The sequence below is a fragment of the Ovis canadensis genome, chromosome X (assembly GCF_042477335.2).
Source record: "Ovis canadensis isolate MfBH-ARS-UI-01 breed Bighorn chromosome X, ARS-UI_OviCan_v2, whole genome shotgun sequence".
Classification (NCBI taxonomy): Eukaryota; Metazoa; Chordata; class Mammalia; order Artiodactyla; family Bovidae; genus Ovis; species Ovis canadensis.
The window spans coordinates 81618835-81634396 of NC_091727.1; the positions used below are offsets into that span (position 1 = coordinate 81618835).

General features: G+C 65.0%; 1 protein-coding gene across 2 annotated transcripts; it reads right to left on the reverse strand.

Moving 5' to 3' along the window:
- Positions 1-472: 472 nt before the first annotated feature.
- On the reverse strand, positions 473-15206 carry PLXNB3 (plexin B3). Of its 2 annotated transcripts, none has more exons than XM_070290467.1 (36): positions 15145-15206; positions 13915-14028; positions 11408-12451; positions 10585-10764; positions 10001-10129; positions 9820-9920; positions 9260-9389; positions 8977-9133; positions 8778-8886; positions 8584-8698; positions 8375-8500; positions 8186-8302; positions 7823-7916; positions 7563-7732; positions 7246-7397; positions 6906-7011; positions 6247-6377; positions 5886-6062; positions 5599-5791; positions 5261-5503; positions 5014-5169; positions 4775-4926; positions 4531-4631; positions 4218-4441; positions 3894-4072; positions 3656-3722; positions 3078-3405; positions 2867-2970; positions 2681-2777; positions 2275-2453; positions 1972-2132; positions 1584-1731; positions 1379-1443; positions 1234-1309; positions 1095-1156; positions 473-825 (listed from the first exon to the last, which is right to left on the reverse strand). In XM_070290467.1, the coding sequence occupies exons 2-36, from the start codon at positions 13960-13962 to the stop codon at positions 732-734; spliced, it is 5715 nt and encodes a 1904-aa protein (XP_070146568.1). In that variant the 5' UTR covers positions 13963-14028; positions 15145-15206; the 3' UTR covers positions 473-731. The 2 variants fall into 2 exon arrangements, with proteins under 2 accessions (XP_070146568.1, XP_070146567.1); XM_070290466.1 differs by having other exon boundaries at positions 1082-1156.
- Positions 15207-15562: the final 356 nt, after the last annotated feature.

Here is a 15562-nt window from a genome sequence, read left to right on the forward strand (position 1 = left end):
CACCCTGGAGACCTCTGTGGCTGGTCTTTGCTGAAGACTGGCTGTGGGTATGGAAGATAAGGTGGGGCAGGGGGCTTTAGGTGCTCAAGGAGCCCCCCAGAGCCTGCAGGCACGGATGTGGGGTTTCTGCAGAGGGTCATGGGCACTTTGGCTCTTTAGAGAGAACACACTGATTGCTCCTGGGAGGGAATTGAGTCAGAATGGAGTAGAGGGAGCTTGGTAGTAACTGGCGATCCCGAGATGGGACACTCTTAGTTCTATGTCCGTGTGCCAGGAAATAGTTGGGAAGGTGGGGTGGGCATAGATAGTGGCGGGAGGGCAGGGGCATCTTTCCCGCAGGGGTCATGTGAGGGAGAAGAACAAGGCCTTGGGGTCCTCTTTTTAGCATGTGGCAGAAGTCCTAGCTGCGGGCTGGGGGCTGGGCCAGGGCACCCAGGAGACTCACGGGAAAGGTGGGGCTGGGGACCAGGCATTTTCTAAAAAGACATGTTTGTGTTTTATTTCCAGATGTGATCCTCCAGCAAGCACATAAATACAGTGGGGAAGGGGGAAGGATTGCTATAAATTAGAAAGAAGCCCCCCAGCGGCATGGCAAGGAGGGACAGGGGGAGGCCCTCCCACTCTGTGCAGACCACGCCTTGGTCACGGGCTCCATCCAGGGCTCCATCGGGGGTCGAGTGCGGGAAGGCACGGAGATGGTGGGTCCTGCTGCCGCCTGACTCACAGTTCGGTCACCTTGTTCTCCACCAGTGCGGCAATCTGCTGCAGGCGGCAGGCCAGTTGCATCTTCTGGCCCACAGGGTCCTCCTCCAGGGCACCAATGATCTGCCAGGGCAGAGGAGGCCGCCCAGCCTGAGGCCTCGGCCTCTGACCTGCTTCCATCCCAGTAGCAGGCTGGGAGCCAGACCTTCCTACCGAATATTCCTCCATGAGGAAGCCGAGCCCCATTCCCCAGCCCCAGGCCCTTCCATTCCTCTGCCTAAACTGGACCTGGACACTCCCATCCCCAAGGAAGACTCCTGGGGCCTCCCTCTGGGCTCCAGAGGCACGCCCCTCTCCCCGGAGCACCCCCAGGTCTCACCTGGTCATAGTACCTGTGGATGTGGGTGTAGAGTTCTTGCAGAGCTTGCAGGCAGTGGGGAGCCGAGGTATAATTCTGGGGGAGGCACATGGTGGGTGAGGCCCCGGCCCAGACCTTGAGCCCCCAGCTTCCCCCTTCCCCTGTGTCCTCACCCCTGAGAGCTCAGTCAGAGCTGAGTTCATCTCCTGGTAGCTCGCTGGAGGGCTCTGGCGGATATCAGAGTAATATCTGCAGAAGGGCACAGAGTTAGGGGCAGGCAGCCCAGGAGGTCCCTCGTCCATGATGCCCAACACTTACCTCTCTACCATCTGCTTGTAGCGAGGGATCTCCCGGGCGTAGAGCAGTTTGTTCACTGGGGAATCCTGCTCCGGGCGGGGTGGGCATGAGCGGGGAGGTGCCCTCTCCTGGCCCCATGCCCTGTGGGGAGCCAGCCCCACCCAGGGCTCAGCGCAGAGCCCCTGTGGCTACCCTACCCCCCCGGCCTGCCCTCCTCGGCCCTCACCCGGCCCACTTTATGCTCTGAGACTGTGCAGGAGTCCATGAAGGTCTGGGCGATGACGGCGAGGACCGCATCCACGTTGTCTGACACCCGCACGTCAAAGATGAGCTGCGGGTTCTTCAAGGTGTTCACCCAGAACCGCAGCAACAGGCTGGAGACACAGGCCAGCCATGGAGTGAGGCCCGGCCAGTCCAGCTCAGCACCTCCACCTGGACCCTGGTGGCCCTGAGCTGCCTGGGGAGCTGGCCATATCGGGGTGGGGAGGGGGGCGGGCACGATTGGTCACCCAAGGTGATGGCCCCCAGGCCTGGGCTCCTGTCCTGGCTGCGCTGGCAGTGTCCTGGTGTATCTGGGACTCATCTGCCCGGGTCCAGGCCAGCAGGTGACACACCTGTTCGTCTTCCAGATGTGCAAGGTCTCCGGGTCCTCAATGCTGTGCTTCTCCGCCAGCTCATCCAGGAAGTCAAACAGGTACTTGACGGCGATGGGCACGGGCCGGTTCACGCTGAGGATGGCTTGGAAGGCGTCATCCACAAACTTCTGCAGTGTGCCCTAGAAGGCAGGGGATGGGGCACTTTTGGGGGGGGTCGAGGTGGGAGGCCCTTCGAGCTGTGGCCAGCCCCATTGTCCCACAGCATCTCCCCAGGTCTGTCCAGGTGCCCTTTGCTGAGCCTCCCCAGGAGAGGAGCCCCACCTTCATGGACAGCAGGCGGGTGAGGTAGATCTCCGGGATGGCCTTGGCCCGTGCCCGCTCCCGCTCCCGGTCCCTCAGGCTGCTCCGCCGTGCCTTGGCTGCCTCCGGCTCCTCGGGGGCTTTCACCAGGTGCCACAGACGGACCCCACCCTCCTCGCTATCCTCCAGCATGGGGGTGTCTGAGGGCGCAGAAGCTGGGCCTCAGTCCTTGGCCCCCCTGCACCCATGCCACCAGCCGGGGTGCTCCAGCTCGCACCCAGGAGCTCCCTGATGGTGACGCACCACCACCCTCATCCACCCGCCGGCCTGGGTCCAGTAGGGAGTCTTGGCTTCCCCACTGACGAGGTGTTGGGAGACCCAGATAGGGCCGATGGCATGGCCTCGAGCTCCTGAGGGCCTCACTCACTCTCCCCTGAAGGGCAGCTGGGGGCCAGGCTCTGGGAGATGATGCCTCCTCCGTTGTGTAGCTGGGGGATGAGCCTCACTGTGGCTCCGTCTGGGACCTGGCGGGGAGGGGGGCAAAGGCTGGGCTCCTTCCCTTGCCAAGCCCGAGGTGGGGGTCCTGCCTCCCCAGACCCCACCCACCGGGCACCTTGTAGTGCTGCAGGGTGTTGAGTCTCTTCCAGCGGTTCTGAGTCACTGATGTCACGTCCTCATCTGACAGGGTGAGGTGACCTGCCAGGCCCGAGCGCCACTCTGGGGGTGCAGGGTGGGGACCCGGGGGAGCCAGTGAGCCCACAGCCTGTTCCTGCTGGGCAGAGCCGAGCTGCCAGGGGCGGGGAGAGCCAGGGGCGGGCACTCACCGAGATCCAGGGCGTGCGCCGAGGGCCTCTGGGAGAACGGGGTGCCCTTGTAGATCTGATCCAACACCTTCTCCTTGACCTGAGTGATCGTGTCCGTGTCGAGCACCCGGGTGGGGATGTGCAGTGCCGTGTTGCTCCTTGATGGCCCGCCTGGCCCCGGGCTGGCCAGCACCATCAGCGTCAGGGCCCGGAATTCCACATCCTCCCGCAGCAGGCGGCTGTCGTTCAGGGTCCGTTTTGCCTTGCCTGTCACTGCGTCCACGGGGCCCTTGTCCACCTGGTACTGGATGGCCCGGAGGAGCATGTACATTGGTTCACCGGCCACCTCCTGCAAGCATCAATCTGGGGATCAGCTGGCTGCGTAAGCTCATAGGGGCAGCTGGCTGTGTGGAGCCAGGGCAGAGGGTGGTCCATGCCAGCGGGCTCAGCTTTGCACGGGGCCAGGGCAAAGGCTTACCACCTGTCCCTTACCGACACCCTGCCCTTGTGCCCGAGGTCCCCTGGGAGGGATCAGGCCACAGGTCAGGGAGGCCCGAGGCAGCAGCCCTGGCATGGGGTGAGGGGAGAGGGGCCCTCACCCTCAGGAAGGCGTACAGGCATATAGACACCCAGTTGGTGAGCAGCTTCTCCGCCATGGTCTCCGTCCTGCGTGGAGCGGGCCCCAGGTCAGAGGGGCTGCGCAGGGTCATCTTGTCCCCCACCCAAGGCCAGTGGTGGAGGTCAGGCAGGGCTGACTGGCCCTACCAGTGGCTCGGGACCCAGCTGGCCACCTGGGGCTCCCCGGGGCCACCCTGCCCAGAGCCGTCCAAGGCCAACCTGCGCAGCATGAGCTTGGGGTTCTTGTGCACGTAATGGGAGGCCAGGTCACTGAGCAGCGTCCTCATGATCTCGGTCAGGTACTCGAGCTTGCTGTGCAGTGCCAGGGACAGCAGCGAGGCCACATGGCAGCGGTCCCGCTGCGAGAAGCTGGGTTGCCCCTCCAGGGTGTGGATGAGCTAAGCGGGAGTTGGGGGGCACCAGCGCTCACTCTGGGGAGCCCGGCAGCCCACGTGGCCTCCCACCATGCAGCCTATGCCTGCCGACCACCCAGCCTCCCTCTTCATCCCAGGCCCGCCTGCAGCCTGCCCACGTGGCCCTCACGGTCAAGAGGAAGAGCTTGCTGTTGAGCAGGTTGGAGAGCTGCATGAGGCCCTGGTGCACGGGTGCGCGGCGACCCTCTTCACCCAGCCCCTCGACGGCCGGCTGCAGGGTGCCACTGTTGCGCCCAGGGAAGAGGACCCGCTCAGCATAGGTGCGATAGTCCACAAAGGGGATCCCGCTGGCCTCCAGGTCGCTGCTGAGGTCAGTCATCTCTGTCATCAGGTCTGCAGGCCGGGAGCCACCGGGGTCTGAGCTCGGGAGCAGCTCTGCCTGTGTCCCGCTACCCGCGCCTGCCCTCCCACCCCTGCCCCACCTGTGAACTCTTTGCGGCACTGGTCACCCACGCCAATCTCCAGGTTTTCCAGCTGCATCAGAACCTTCTGGTAGTCCCGCATGGCTTGCTTGCTCTTGTGCCTGCCACCGGGGGACCGAGTGTCAGCCACACAAGCTGGCCTGCCTGGGCCGAGACCCCCAAGCCCAGATGGCCGGCTGTGGGGCACCTTTGCCATAAGTGAAGAGGGGACTGGACTGGACACTGGCGTGTGTGTGATCCTCACCTGTACATGAGGGTCAGGAGGAGCACGGCAGTGATCAGCAGGGCTGCACCCACGCCTAGGCCCACCTGGGCCTCCACGGGGAAGGCAGACAGCACGGGTTCTGCCTCATACTGGACCGGGCCCAGTACCAGGCGCACGTTGCCCATTTGCACCTGGGGGTGGTGGGAGGCACAGGATTCCTGAGCACTGGCTCTGATGGCTCTGGCCGCCCACGACTGTGCCTGGGGTCCCAGCCTCACCACGAACTGCAGCAGGGTGCCATTGCTGGGCTGTGGGACCTGCGGGGGCGGCTCACAGTACAGGTGGGTGAGCGTCAGCGTCTTCACCAGGCACTCGCTGTCGCCAATGTGCACGCGCACTTCCTCCTTGCTGATGGCCAGGTTGAGGCCCTCGCCCTGGGAGGCCGATCACGGGCCTGAGTGGAGTCACTCAGCCTGTGTCTGCAGGTCCCCCCTGTCCCCCAGGACTGCTGGCTGAAACCCTGACCTCCACATCCAGAATGTGGCCTGGCTTGAGGCGGTAGGGGCGGGTGGACCCCCCCTCGTGATGGAGGGGGGCCAGCCGAGGGTTGGGCTGGTACAGGAAGTCCTGGCCCCCACTGGCACTGGCAAAGTCCACATGCACGTTGTCCAGGCTGAAGAAGACCCGCCGGGGGCTCGCCGTGTCAGGCACCGCGGGGCTCCGGCAGAGGAGGAGGGTGGATGAGTTGATGGAGCACACGCTGGAGCACTGTGAGGGGGCAGGCCGAGGTGAGGTGAGCTGGGGGCTCCCAGCCTGCCCCGATCCCTTGCTGGGCACAGCCTCGCCTGCCGCTGCAGGCTCACCTGCAGCCAGCCCCGCTCCAGCTGGGTACAGGCCTGGGGGGCTGCAGCTGGAGCCTCGCAGCTGCTCCTTGGGGTCGGGTCCTGGGACTGCAGCTTCACAGCAGCCCTCTCCGAGATCTCCAGCCACACGGACAGCAGGGGCTGCTGTACCACGTCCAGGCCCGTGCCCCTGACTCGGATCAGCCGCCCACCCCTGCACCAGGACAGGACTCAGCGTGGCCCGGGCAGCCTGGCCCCGTCCTGCCACCCCACTTTGCTGGCAGGGTGCAAGTGCACCAGGTCCTCACCCCCGGAAGCTGACACTGGGCTCGGCTGCAACAAGCTGGGGGTTGGCAGTGTAGTGGAAGGGGCTGGCGAGCAGCAAGCGCTGGGCCTGGCCAAAGACCACTCGGACCACTGCGTCTCCTGGGCTAGCCTGGGGCATGGTGTGGCACACAATGGCCTCAGGACACACCGGCTCTTGGCTGCAGGGTGGGGAGTGGTCTGGCACCTTGGGTTTGAGCCTTGGCCTGGCCAGCCCGTCAGAGACCCACTTTGCCTCCCCCACCAAGGGCAGAGACCCCACCACCACCACTGTATGCCAGGGGACTCGGGCCCGTCGGGAGCACCCCAGCTGGCAGCGACCAGCTGGAAGCAGGAGCCACTTACATAGGGCAGGGCTGGCTGCCCACAAAGGCGCTGATGTTGCCTCCTGTCTGGAGGCGCTGTCCGTGGATGGTGAGCTGGGTTCCTCCTGCCTGGGGGCCCCGCTGGGGACTCAGGCTCAGCAGGACAGGGTCCTGGGAAACAAGGCAAGCCAGGGCAGGCATAGCCATCTGGCCTGGCATTTCCTCACCTTGGCTCCAGTCCCTAAAGCCCTGTGCCCCACTGCCATGCCCCACCAGGGGGTGCTCTGGTCCCCTCCCTGTGTCGCCTTGTCCTCAGCCCCAGCTCTAAGCCCTAAGATGCCGTCACCTCCTCGGGGACCTCTTCATCACCTCCTCGGGGGTGCTGTCTGTGCCAAGGGCTTCCTGGCCCTGGAAAGGGCCCCGGGCAGGAGGACAGGAGGGCTCAGGCTGGCACCTGGAGGCATCTCTGCTCTCCTGCATCCCTGTGCCCTCCTCACCCTCCCACCTCGGCCCCCAGCCCACCCCACACTCAGTGGCCAGAATGACCCCTCAGATCACATGGCTTCCTTCCTGGACAAGAGGCAACTCTTCCTGCTCCCCTCGGGTCAAGTTGGAAGTGCTCACCCAGATGTCAGTAGCCTTCTGCCCCTTCTTGCTACAATCCCCCTGTGTGGGCACACACCCTGGGCAGGCACTGACCTGGTAGGTGAAGTACTGGGTTGAGATGCCTGGGGGCCGCCCCTTGATGGCCACTTGGATCGGCCCCATGGTGCGGTTGGGGGCAGGCGATGTGACACACACGATCCTGGTGATGGAAAGCCCATGGCTGCTCAGGGGCCCTTGCCTGGCGGGAGCCACAGGGCATTTGCCAGCCACTGCCCAAGGCCCAGCCCCCCTCCCTCTGGCTTATCATCCTTTGGTGCATCTGACCCCAGGCCCACGTGTCTCGGCTCCAAGCCTCCCTTCTTTCTGGGTGGCCAGTCTCTGTGGGCCTCCCTGGGATGGCATCCCTCTGCCCCTGGCTGCCAGGATGCCTCACCGGGTCGAGATGCGGTAGAGAGACGGCTCAGGCCTGCAGGGCCAGCCAGCCACACTCACGGCGTCCTGCACGTCGGCAAAGTCCCGGCCCAGGTTGGAGCCCTGGATGGTAAGAACCAATCCACCCTCAGGGGGGCCAGTCAGGGGCTCAACCTGTAACCAAGAAGGATGGTGAGGGAATGCCCTCGACCCACACCCTCTGAGGGGGGCGTGGGAAGGGCTGCTAGGACCAAGAAAGTGGGGGCTAGGGGTTGAGGGGAGGAGGCAGACTGCTAGGCCGTGGGGGAGGCGGCGGTGGGTGAAGGTTCAGGGGCTCACAGTCTCGATCCTGGGTGTGGGACACAGCGGCTCCACGGCTCCAGGTGGGCATAGTGGCCCATAGCGACAGGCAGGCTGGCCGTGGCTGCACCACAGGCAGCCCAGACTCCCATTGGCTGCCTGGCAGTGGCTGCAGTCAGGGTGGCCCACGGCACAGTCGTACAGGGTCACTGGTGGGGGGGTTAGGAGGCATGATAAGGCGCCCCCACTGGCTGCATGCCCTGCCCTGCCCACCCCACCGCCCCCAAGCTTCAAGTCACCATGAAGACTGTGAGCATTGTCCAGCCGCTGGCCCTCGCCCCGGGTGACATAGATGGGCACCGGGAGCTCCTGCTGGACCATGGAGGGCTGGAACTGGGGATGGAAGGGAGGGTCAGGCCCGACGCAACTGAGAACCTCCCAGGACCCCTGCCCGCCTCCTCTGGGAAGCTCCTCCCCACGGGTATGCCTCCCCACCCCCACCCGGTGCAGGGCACGTCTCCCAGCCGTGGCGTGCCCAGAGCAGGCCTCATGAGTGACAGTGGGTTAAAGGGGGTGAGTGAGTCCCTGAGGGCCTGGGACAAGCCCAGGCGGCAGGAGGTGTCCAGTGGCAAGTGAGACCGGGGGGTCGGGCACCTGCCCACCTGCTGGGCCTGGCAGTGAATGAGGCCCGAGTCCCCAGCCACCTCCTCCAGGGACGCTGGCAGCCTCTGCAGTTGTCCGGGCAGCTCCAGCCAGCAGTGGTAGGAGGCAGGCAAGCCCTGGGGGGTGTATGCTGTCAGTAGCCTGAACGCCATCGGCTATCCCCGGCCCCCACCTGCTGGAATGCTCACCTGGAAATGCTGAAGGTTCTGCACGCGGAGGGCCAAACGGCTCTCCCAGCCCACTGGCACCAGAAGGGGGCCCACCAGGCCCTCGACCTGAGGACAAGCCCCCGGGCCACGCACCTGGATGTCCACCTGGCCAGAGGAGACCGCTTAGCACTTTGGAAGGCAAGGGGCCTGGGGGCAGGGGGGGCGTGGGGCAGGGTGGATCCACCCACCTCTTGGGTGCTGTAGATGGTCCTCTCACCCTCTGGACAGTGTTCTCCATGCACACAGTGGCTGCTCTGGGGGCACCAGTGGCAGCGCCAGAGGCTGCCCACACAAGCACGGCACCTGGGAGGGCAGGGGGCTGCTGAGACGGGGCACTATCTGGGGTCCCCACCCCTACCTCACAGCCAGGCTGGGCACTCACGGGGCAGCTGCCTCCAGGGCTGTGACTGCGCTGCAGTCATAGAAGGAGAAGTTGGTGGCAGCCACGGGCACGTCCTCGAACATCAGGGCCAGGGACAAGGTGATGTGGTCTGGGAGGGGGATGGCAGTGGCAGGACAGGTCAGGTGGCTCCTGCCTCTTCCAGTTCCCGCCCTCGCCCCTCACCCCAGGGGCCCCTCACCTGTGCCTGGAGGGTTCAGTGGCAGCTGGTCCTGGGGAGGGGTGACGCAGGCCACCTGGGGCCCTTCCACATGAGCCAAGCTGTCATAGTTGCCAAAGGCGCAATGGAAGTATTCATCCATGGCCAGGGTGGGCAGCCGGGGTACCAACAAGGTGACCTGGGGCACATTCGAGGAAACCCAGCAGGTGGGGGCCTTTGGAGGGGGCCACGGGGCTGAGGCAGAGGGGTCCAGGCAGGGAGGGTGTGGGCAGAGGCAGAAGGAGAGAAGGAAAATGGGGCTCACCTGGCCCTGCTCCTGGCGGGGGTGGTGGGCTGGTAGCACGCTCTGGATGTGCAGACAGAGGCCGTCCTCGTACGTCCACAGCCACTGGTTGGGCTGGGTTGCCCGCCTGCATTGGCTCTTGCGGGTACACCTGTGGGGCAGAGGCCCGATGGGGTCTTGTGTGGGACTCGGGCTCCCTGGGTGATGGGCAGTTAGGGGCATGATACGGTCCAGGCAGAGCGCAGCAAGCGGGGGGCAGGGAAAGGGACTCCGCTCAGACAGGAAGGGGCTGACCCCGCAGGGCCTGGGGACTGACACACAGCCTTTGGTCTTGACTGTGAGTCGAGGGCTGCTGCTGCAGTGGAGACGAGCACACGGACCTGAGTGAGGGGCGCCATCGGGGATTGATTCCTGGGGCTGTGGAGGGGAGCTGGAGTGGGCCAGGGGGCACCCGAGAGAGGCTGACAGAGTTCCTGCCCAGCCTGAGGCAGTGTTGGCAAAGGGACACCAACCAGGCTGGGGGAGGTGGACTGACCTCCAGGCCCATCTAGAAGCACTGCAGGCGCAGTGCCCCGCCTCACCTGCCCTGCAGGACGCACCAGCCACACAGAGGGTCCTGGGCCTGAAGGCAGCTGCTGCAGTCCAGGAGCTGTGGGCAGGCTGCCACGGGTACCCGGGCCACCTGGACAGGAGGCAGAGGGCAGAGGTGGTGGGTGCAGGGCCTCGGGCTTCGTGTGCCTGGGCCCCTTGGACAGCCCTCACCTGCTGGGACGTCAGCACGTAGAGGTGGCTGCCGCTGCTGTCCACAAGCAGGTCGGGGCTGATGGCCGAGCCCGGGGTCCCCACTTGCTGTGAGTGGTACACCTGGCCTTGGGTGCCATTGAGAAAGACCTGGGGGAGTAGGGGACAAGGCCCACTCTCAAGATGGCCACAGGCCGACCATTCGGGGCAGGTGCTGTCACGGCTGGGGTTCTAGGGGAACCTCCTGGCCCACAGAGCCGACTCCCATTCCCCCCCAAGACAGGGAAGCTGGGCCAGGCTATGGAGGGTGAGGCAGGCCCCTGGGCATCCAGCGTGCCCAAGTAGCCTCCTCGATTGAGCCTTACCCAGCTAAGGGAGACACGCAGACCACAAAGAAGCAAGAGTCCCCTGTTACCAGCTGCCGGTGCCTGCGGGACATCCCTAAGCTACACATCCAGAGGTGGAAGGAGACAGATCCTTCTGTGAGCCACCCCAGGGCAAGAGGGCATCCAGTCGGGCTACTGAGGCCAGTCCCAGCCTGGCAGCATAGAGGCTGGGCGATGGGGGTCTGGCTGAGGACCCCCTTGCCTTCCTCAAGCCCTTACCTTGTGCAGCTGGCCCCGAACATCCCCCAGGAAGGCGATCGTGTGTCCGTCCGCCTGGAGGGCTGCAACAGCGCTGATGGAGTGTTTGAGCTGTAGCAGAGGCCTTGCCTCCACAGGCTGGCGGCCTGCGATGGGGCTGGGCGTGTGTTCATCACCACAGGGGTATGACTCCGGGGAGTCCTGCAGAGGTGAGGATGAGCAGGGAAAGAATTAGTGCCCAGAAGAGGGAGGCTGGAGGCGCCTTCCCTAGGCCCTGGTCTGCGGTCCGTGGAAGAGGGCAAGGCAGCTGGTAGGACATGCCCAAGCTCGCAAGTAAGAGGGAGAGATGAAGAGCCCTGGGACTTAGCCTAAGCTGGCCCTCTGTGTCATCCTCTAAAGCAGAGGTCATTGGTGATGGGGAAAGCATCCAGCCACCCTTGGTCAGACAGTGGCTGGATGGCTCAGAGAGTCCCTGGTGGCTCAGACAGTGAAAGTGTCTGCCTACAGTGTGGGAGACCTGGGTTGATCCCTGGGTCAGGAAGATTCCCTGGAGAAGGAAATGGCAATCCACTCCAGTATTCTTGCCTGGAAAAATCCCATGGACTGAGGAGCCTGGTGGGCTGCAGTCCATGGGGTCGCAAAGAGTCAGACACGACTGAGTGACTTCACTTTACCGTTGGCCAGGACGACTTGTGACAGCCGTGGCTCTGGGCTGGGAGATAATTCAGGTCCACAGAGGGCCAGGGCCAAGGGAGGCACACTGGGATAAGATAAGGTTGCCAGATGCCAGCGTGCAGAGTCTCAGAGGACAAGGCAGGGGTCAGGCCTGGGCCCAGTCACTCACGGATGGCAGGGTGACACATCGCGATGTGACGCCATATTCCACAGTGGCTTCCTCGGTGCCGCTGGGGCCCCGGCCGCCTGCCGTGTAGCAGAGGCGCCGGGCCCGCTCCATGCTGGCGTCCAGCTCGGCCAGGGGAAAGGCACACAGGGCCGCCTGCACCCCCCTCAGGCCGGCGGCAAAGGCCCCCAGTAAGGCGCCTGGGGCAAGGGCGGCGGCCTGTACGAGTCCGTGGCCCCGACAGCTGAGGGGCACTTCCACGTAGGAGTAGAGGTTGGCATCCCTCAGGCAGACCCGGGCCACGTACGAGCGATACTCGGCCTGCGCCCGGTCCCCGCGGCGCCGAAAGACAAAGTAGGCCGACTGGGCGTTGGCTAGGGCCGCCACATAGCTGTTGTTGTAGTCGGAGAGGTCACCCACCACCAGGCGACCCAGGCCCTCGCTGGAGAAGGGCTGTGGCCCGGCCAGCTGGCGCACTGTCAGGGGTGGCACCCCTGCTGACAGCTTGCCCGCCAGGCCCCGGGCCACCAGCAGGAGGTCCTGGTCAGGTCCAGACACCACCAGGCCCACCGTGGGCACCCCCAGGGTGTTGGCGGCCACGAACTGCCCGTCGCCTGGGTCCTCAGCCCGGTAGAGGAGTTCTGCCACGTCCTCCAGCCGACGCTTCTCGCACACACCCTGCCGCACCTGCCCGCAGGCCACCAGCTCCCGGGCCCGCCCACTGACCAGCAGCAGCTGGTTGGTGTTGTCTGTGAGCCTGGCCTGTGGGCACTCGGCCGGGTCCCGGAAGGGCACACAGTCAGGGCTGTCGAGGACGGGACCCGTGATGGCCACTGACTCCAGCTGCAGCTCGGGGCTAAGTTGGAAGAGGCGATTCACTGCACCCACGTAGAGCGCCCCTTGGCCCGGTGCCAGCGCCAAGTGGTGGAGGGTGGTGTTGGGTGCTGAGAAGCGGTGCGCCCCGGTTGGGGCGGGTGGCGGGCACAGCAGAAGCAGCATGAGCAGCAGGTGGGCACAGAGCAGACGCCGGGGTGCCATCTCGGGGCCCTGGGGAGGCCGTGCAGGAGGGCGCGAGTCAGGGTGGCTGTGGGAACAGCGCTGGGGAGCAGGAGGGACAGACAGACAGAAAGGGAGGGAGAGAAAGGCGGAGAGACAGAAGCAGAAAGCTGGGGCAGATGGAAGCAAAGGGAGAGGAGAGAGAGAAAGTCCGAGCGACTGGGGGACCAAGAAAGGGATGGAGAGTCCCCAGGGATGACGGTGGGGTGCCCGTGTGTGTGCAAGGGAAGAACTTTCTTCATCTTTCATTTTATATGCAGATTCTACAAGGCCACGCACGAGAACACCCACAGAAGGACTGAGTCACCGAGAGAGGAGAAACCCCTGAAAGGCCCTACAGACAGCAGGGGCCAATGGCCAGGGCCAAGGCAGAGAACAGAGGGCTTGGGGGATAGAGGGGGCTGTGGCCCAGACTGAGCTGGGGGTGCTCAGTGCCGAGGCAGGGGAGGTGCAAGGGACCGAGAGACCACCCAGGGTGCAGGGATCGGGGGAGGCCAGTCCTTTGCTCCATGGCTCTGGCAGCCAGGGGTCCACCAGGGTCTGGCGTGGAGAGTGTTGATGGGGATGGGGTATGAGAAAAGACAGGGCAGGGACTTCCTGGTGGTCCAGTGGCTAAGACTCCACGCTCCCAATGTAGGGGCCCTGGGTTTGAGCCCTGGTCAGGGAACTTGATCGCACATGCCACAACTAAGACCCAGTACAGCCAAATAATTAAATAGAAACTTAAAAAAGACAGGGCAGAGAGAAGACAAGCAGAAAGAGTGGGCCCGGGGGAGTGAGAGGAGCACTTGAAAGGAAATCAAGCCAGGAGTCAGGCATCCCCGTCCCCCCCGGCCTGCAGCCATCTGGGGTCCAGACCTGAGGGAGCCCCTCGCAACCCCCCCACCCTGCCCCGGCCCTGTCGGGGCCCAAGGTTGAGCCCAAAGCAGAAGGCTCTGAGTGGGGTCCCTGCTGCACCTTCCAGCTCACCTCCCGGCCAGGGGCAATTAGCAGCCTTGCATGGTGCCCAGGTGACAAGGTGAGGGATACATGTCATGAGCCCCTGGGCCCATGACCTCTTGAGCCTCCCTCTTCCTGAGCCCGGGGGCAGAGCCCCAGAGACGGGCAGAAAGCAAGTCCTGAGTTGTTGACCGAGGGTCCCACACCACTGGGGGTGCGGGCAGGCACCAGCCAGGAGGGCACCTGCGGGCATTCCATAGCCAGCAGCTCCAGCCCCCATGGGCGTGCCAGCTGCTGGGAGAGCCCCCGAGGAAGGCCCCTGCTCCCTTATCTCGGGGGCACAGACAGGAAAGTCAGGCCTGCCTCGGGGACTGGGCCATTTCCTCTGGAGCCCAGTATCGGCGGCCGTGTCTGGGGGGGGGGGGTCCGAGGCTAGAGGGCCTGCAGCTGGAGGTGCTGGGCAGGGGACCCCCGGGCTCCAGGCTCTTCTGTGCTCGGGGGACTCGGGCACTTACCCTGGCGGACGGCAGCAGCAGAGGCATCTCCTGGGTGGCGTGGCACATACCTCCTGGGTTCAGCTGCCCCGGGGCAGTGGTGACGGACACAGGACGGCTGTAGGGGGCATTGTCCTGAGTGGGAGGGAGACAGTCGAGGCTTGGCCCCATTCACATTCACTCCGCAGAAGGAGGGGGCCGGGGCCTGGCAGGCGGGCTCCCCCACAGCTGGCAGCTTTGTCTCTGCCCCAACAATGTCCCTTCTGTCTGGAGGCCCAGGCCAGGGACCCACTCTCTGGTGTTCCTAGTCCCACATCCAAGCTGCCCTGACCCGGGGGCTCCCTGTCACTTCCCACCCGCAGGGAGACACCCCCCTGGGGATCTGGGGACAAAGGGGGCAGAGTTGCCTTCATCCAGAAAAAAATGAGACCCACACAGCCAGTTCTCCCATGCCCACCCGGTGCCAGCTACCAGGCTCCTCCCCGTGTGCCCCCAGGGGTCCCTGCGAAGGGCCTGGAGGAGGTCACAGAGCGCCCCACCCGCCGAGGGTCAGTGCCTGCATGGGCAGCCTCACCCTCCGCAGCCTTGGCGCCTGGCTGGAGGCAAGCCCTGGCCCTCAATGCCGGCCTTTGTTGCGGCTGGAGGCAGGGGAGACGCCGGCCAAGGCAGCACCCCCTGCTGGGAGACCTCCCCCTATGCCTCCAACTCCCCACCCCCAGGGACTGGCAAAGTCGTGCCAGGTACAATCTGGTGCCAGTGGAGGGGGCCGTGGCCAAGTGGATGCACAGGAGCAGATGGGCACCCAGCCTTCAGCTTTGGGTGGGGACAAGACTACCAGCAGGTGGCCAGCTTCCTATGCCAGGCTCACACGGCCCCATCTGCACACTGAGCTGACAGCGCTCAGGCCGTGGCTGTGGGGCAGGAACCAGTCAGGTTCCCCCTCTCACCCACGGTGTGCAACCGCAGCAAGCTCCAGGGTCCGGTGGCAGTAGCAAGGCTGGCAGCCACTTGGCTGGGCTGGTTGGGTAGCTGTGGGGGTGGGCAGCGAGGCGGGCTGCTTCCCTACCCCCCGTGCCCTGCCCCGTGGCCAGAGGAGCTAGCTCTCCCATTTGGGGCCACAGTGGGATTCTTACCACCCAGCTTTAGGGCCACCCCCCTGGCTGGGGTGGGGAGATCCATGCCCCCTACTTCCCCACCCTTGACCCGGAGGGCCCTGAACCCTGTGCCTGGCCAGCCCCAGCTCCTGCCTACCTGGGCGGGGCTCCTAGCCGGGGCCGAGGAGCAGCTAGCAGTGCCAGGAATGAGTCCCGGCCTCCCTCCCCACAATGCAATCGCACCCAACCCGCCTCATCCCGGTGGCCCAGCCTGGGCAGTCCAGCCCCTCCGTACCCGCCCCTTTGCCCGATGGCTCAGGGCAGGGCACTGCTGCCCTCTGCTGGCTTTGGTGGGCAGAGGTGAGAGGGCCAGCTGCTCACCTGCCCAGAGGAGATGGTGCCCTCCCATGGCGGGACTGGCAGGCATGCAGTCCTTGGCCTGCCATGAAATGCCTACTGAGTGTCAGATGCAACCCCGGCACTGGCACCGTTCAGAGACAAAACCCACTGCCATCTGTCTCAAGACATTCCTGGATCTAAGGGGCATAACTACCTACCAGCAGATGAGACCCCAG

What these genes read in the sequence shown, in the direction of transcription:
- PLXNB3 (XM_070290466.1), bottom strand. Translation starts at nt 13,962, where the DNA reads ATGTGCCACGCCACCCAGGAGATGCCTCTGCTGCTGCCGTCCGCCAGG. An exon ending in TTCGGGGCCAGCTGCACAAG is followed by an intron (nt 10,130 to 10,584) that starts GTAAGGGCTTGA and finishes CTACTCCCCCAG; the next exon opens with GTCTTTCTCAATGGCACCCA. An exon ending in CTCTGACTGAGCTCTCAGGG is followed by an intron (nt 1,157 to 1,233) that starts GTGAGGACACAG and finishes TGCCTCCCCCAG; the next exon opens with AATTATACCTCGGCTCCCCA.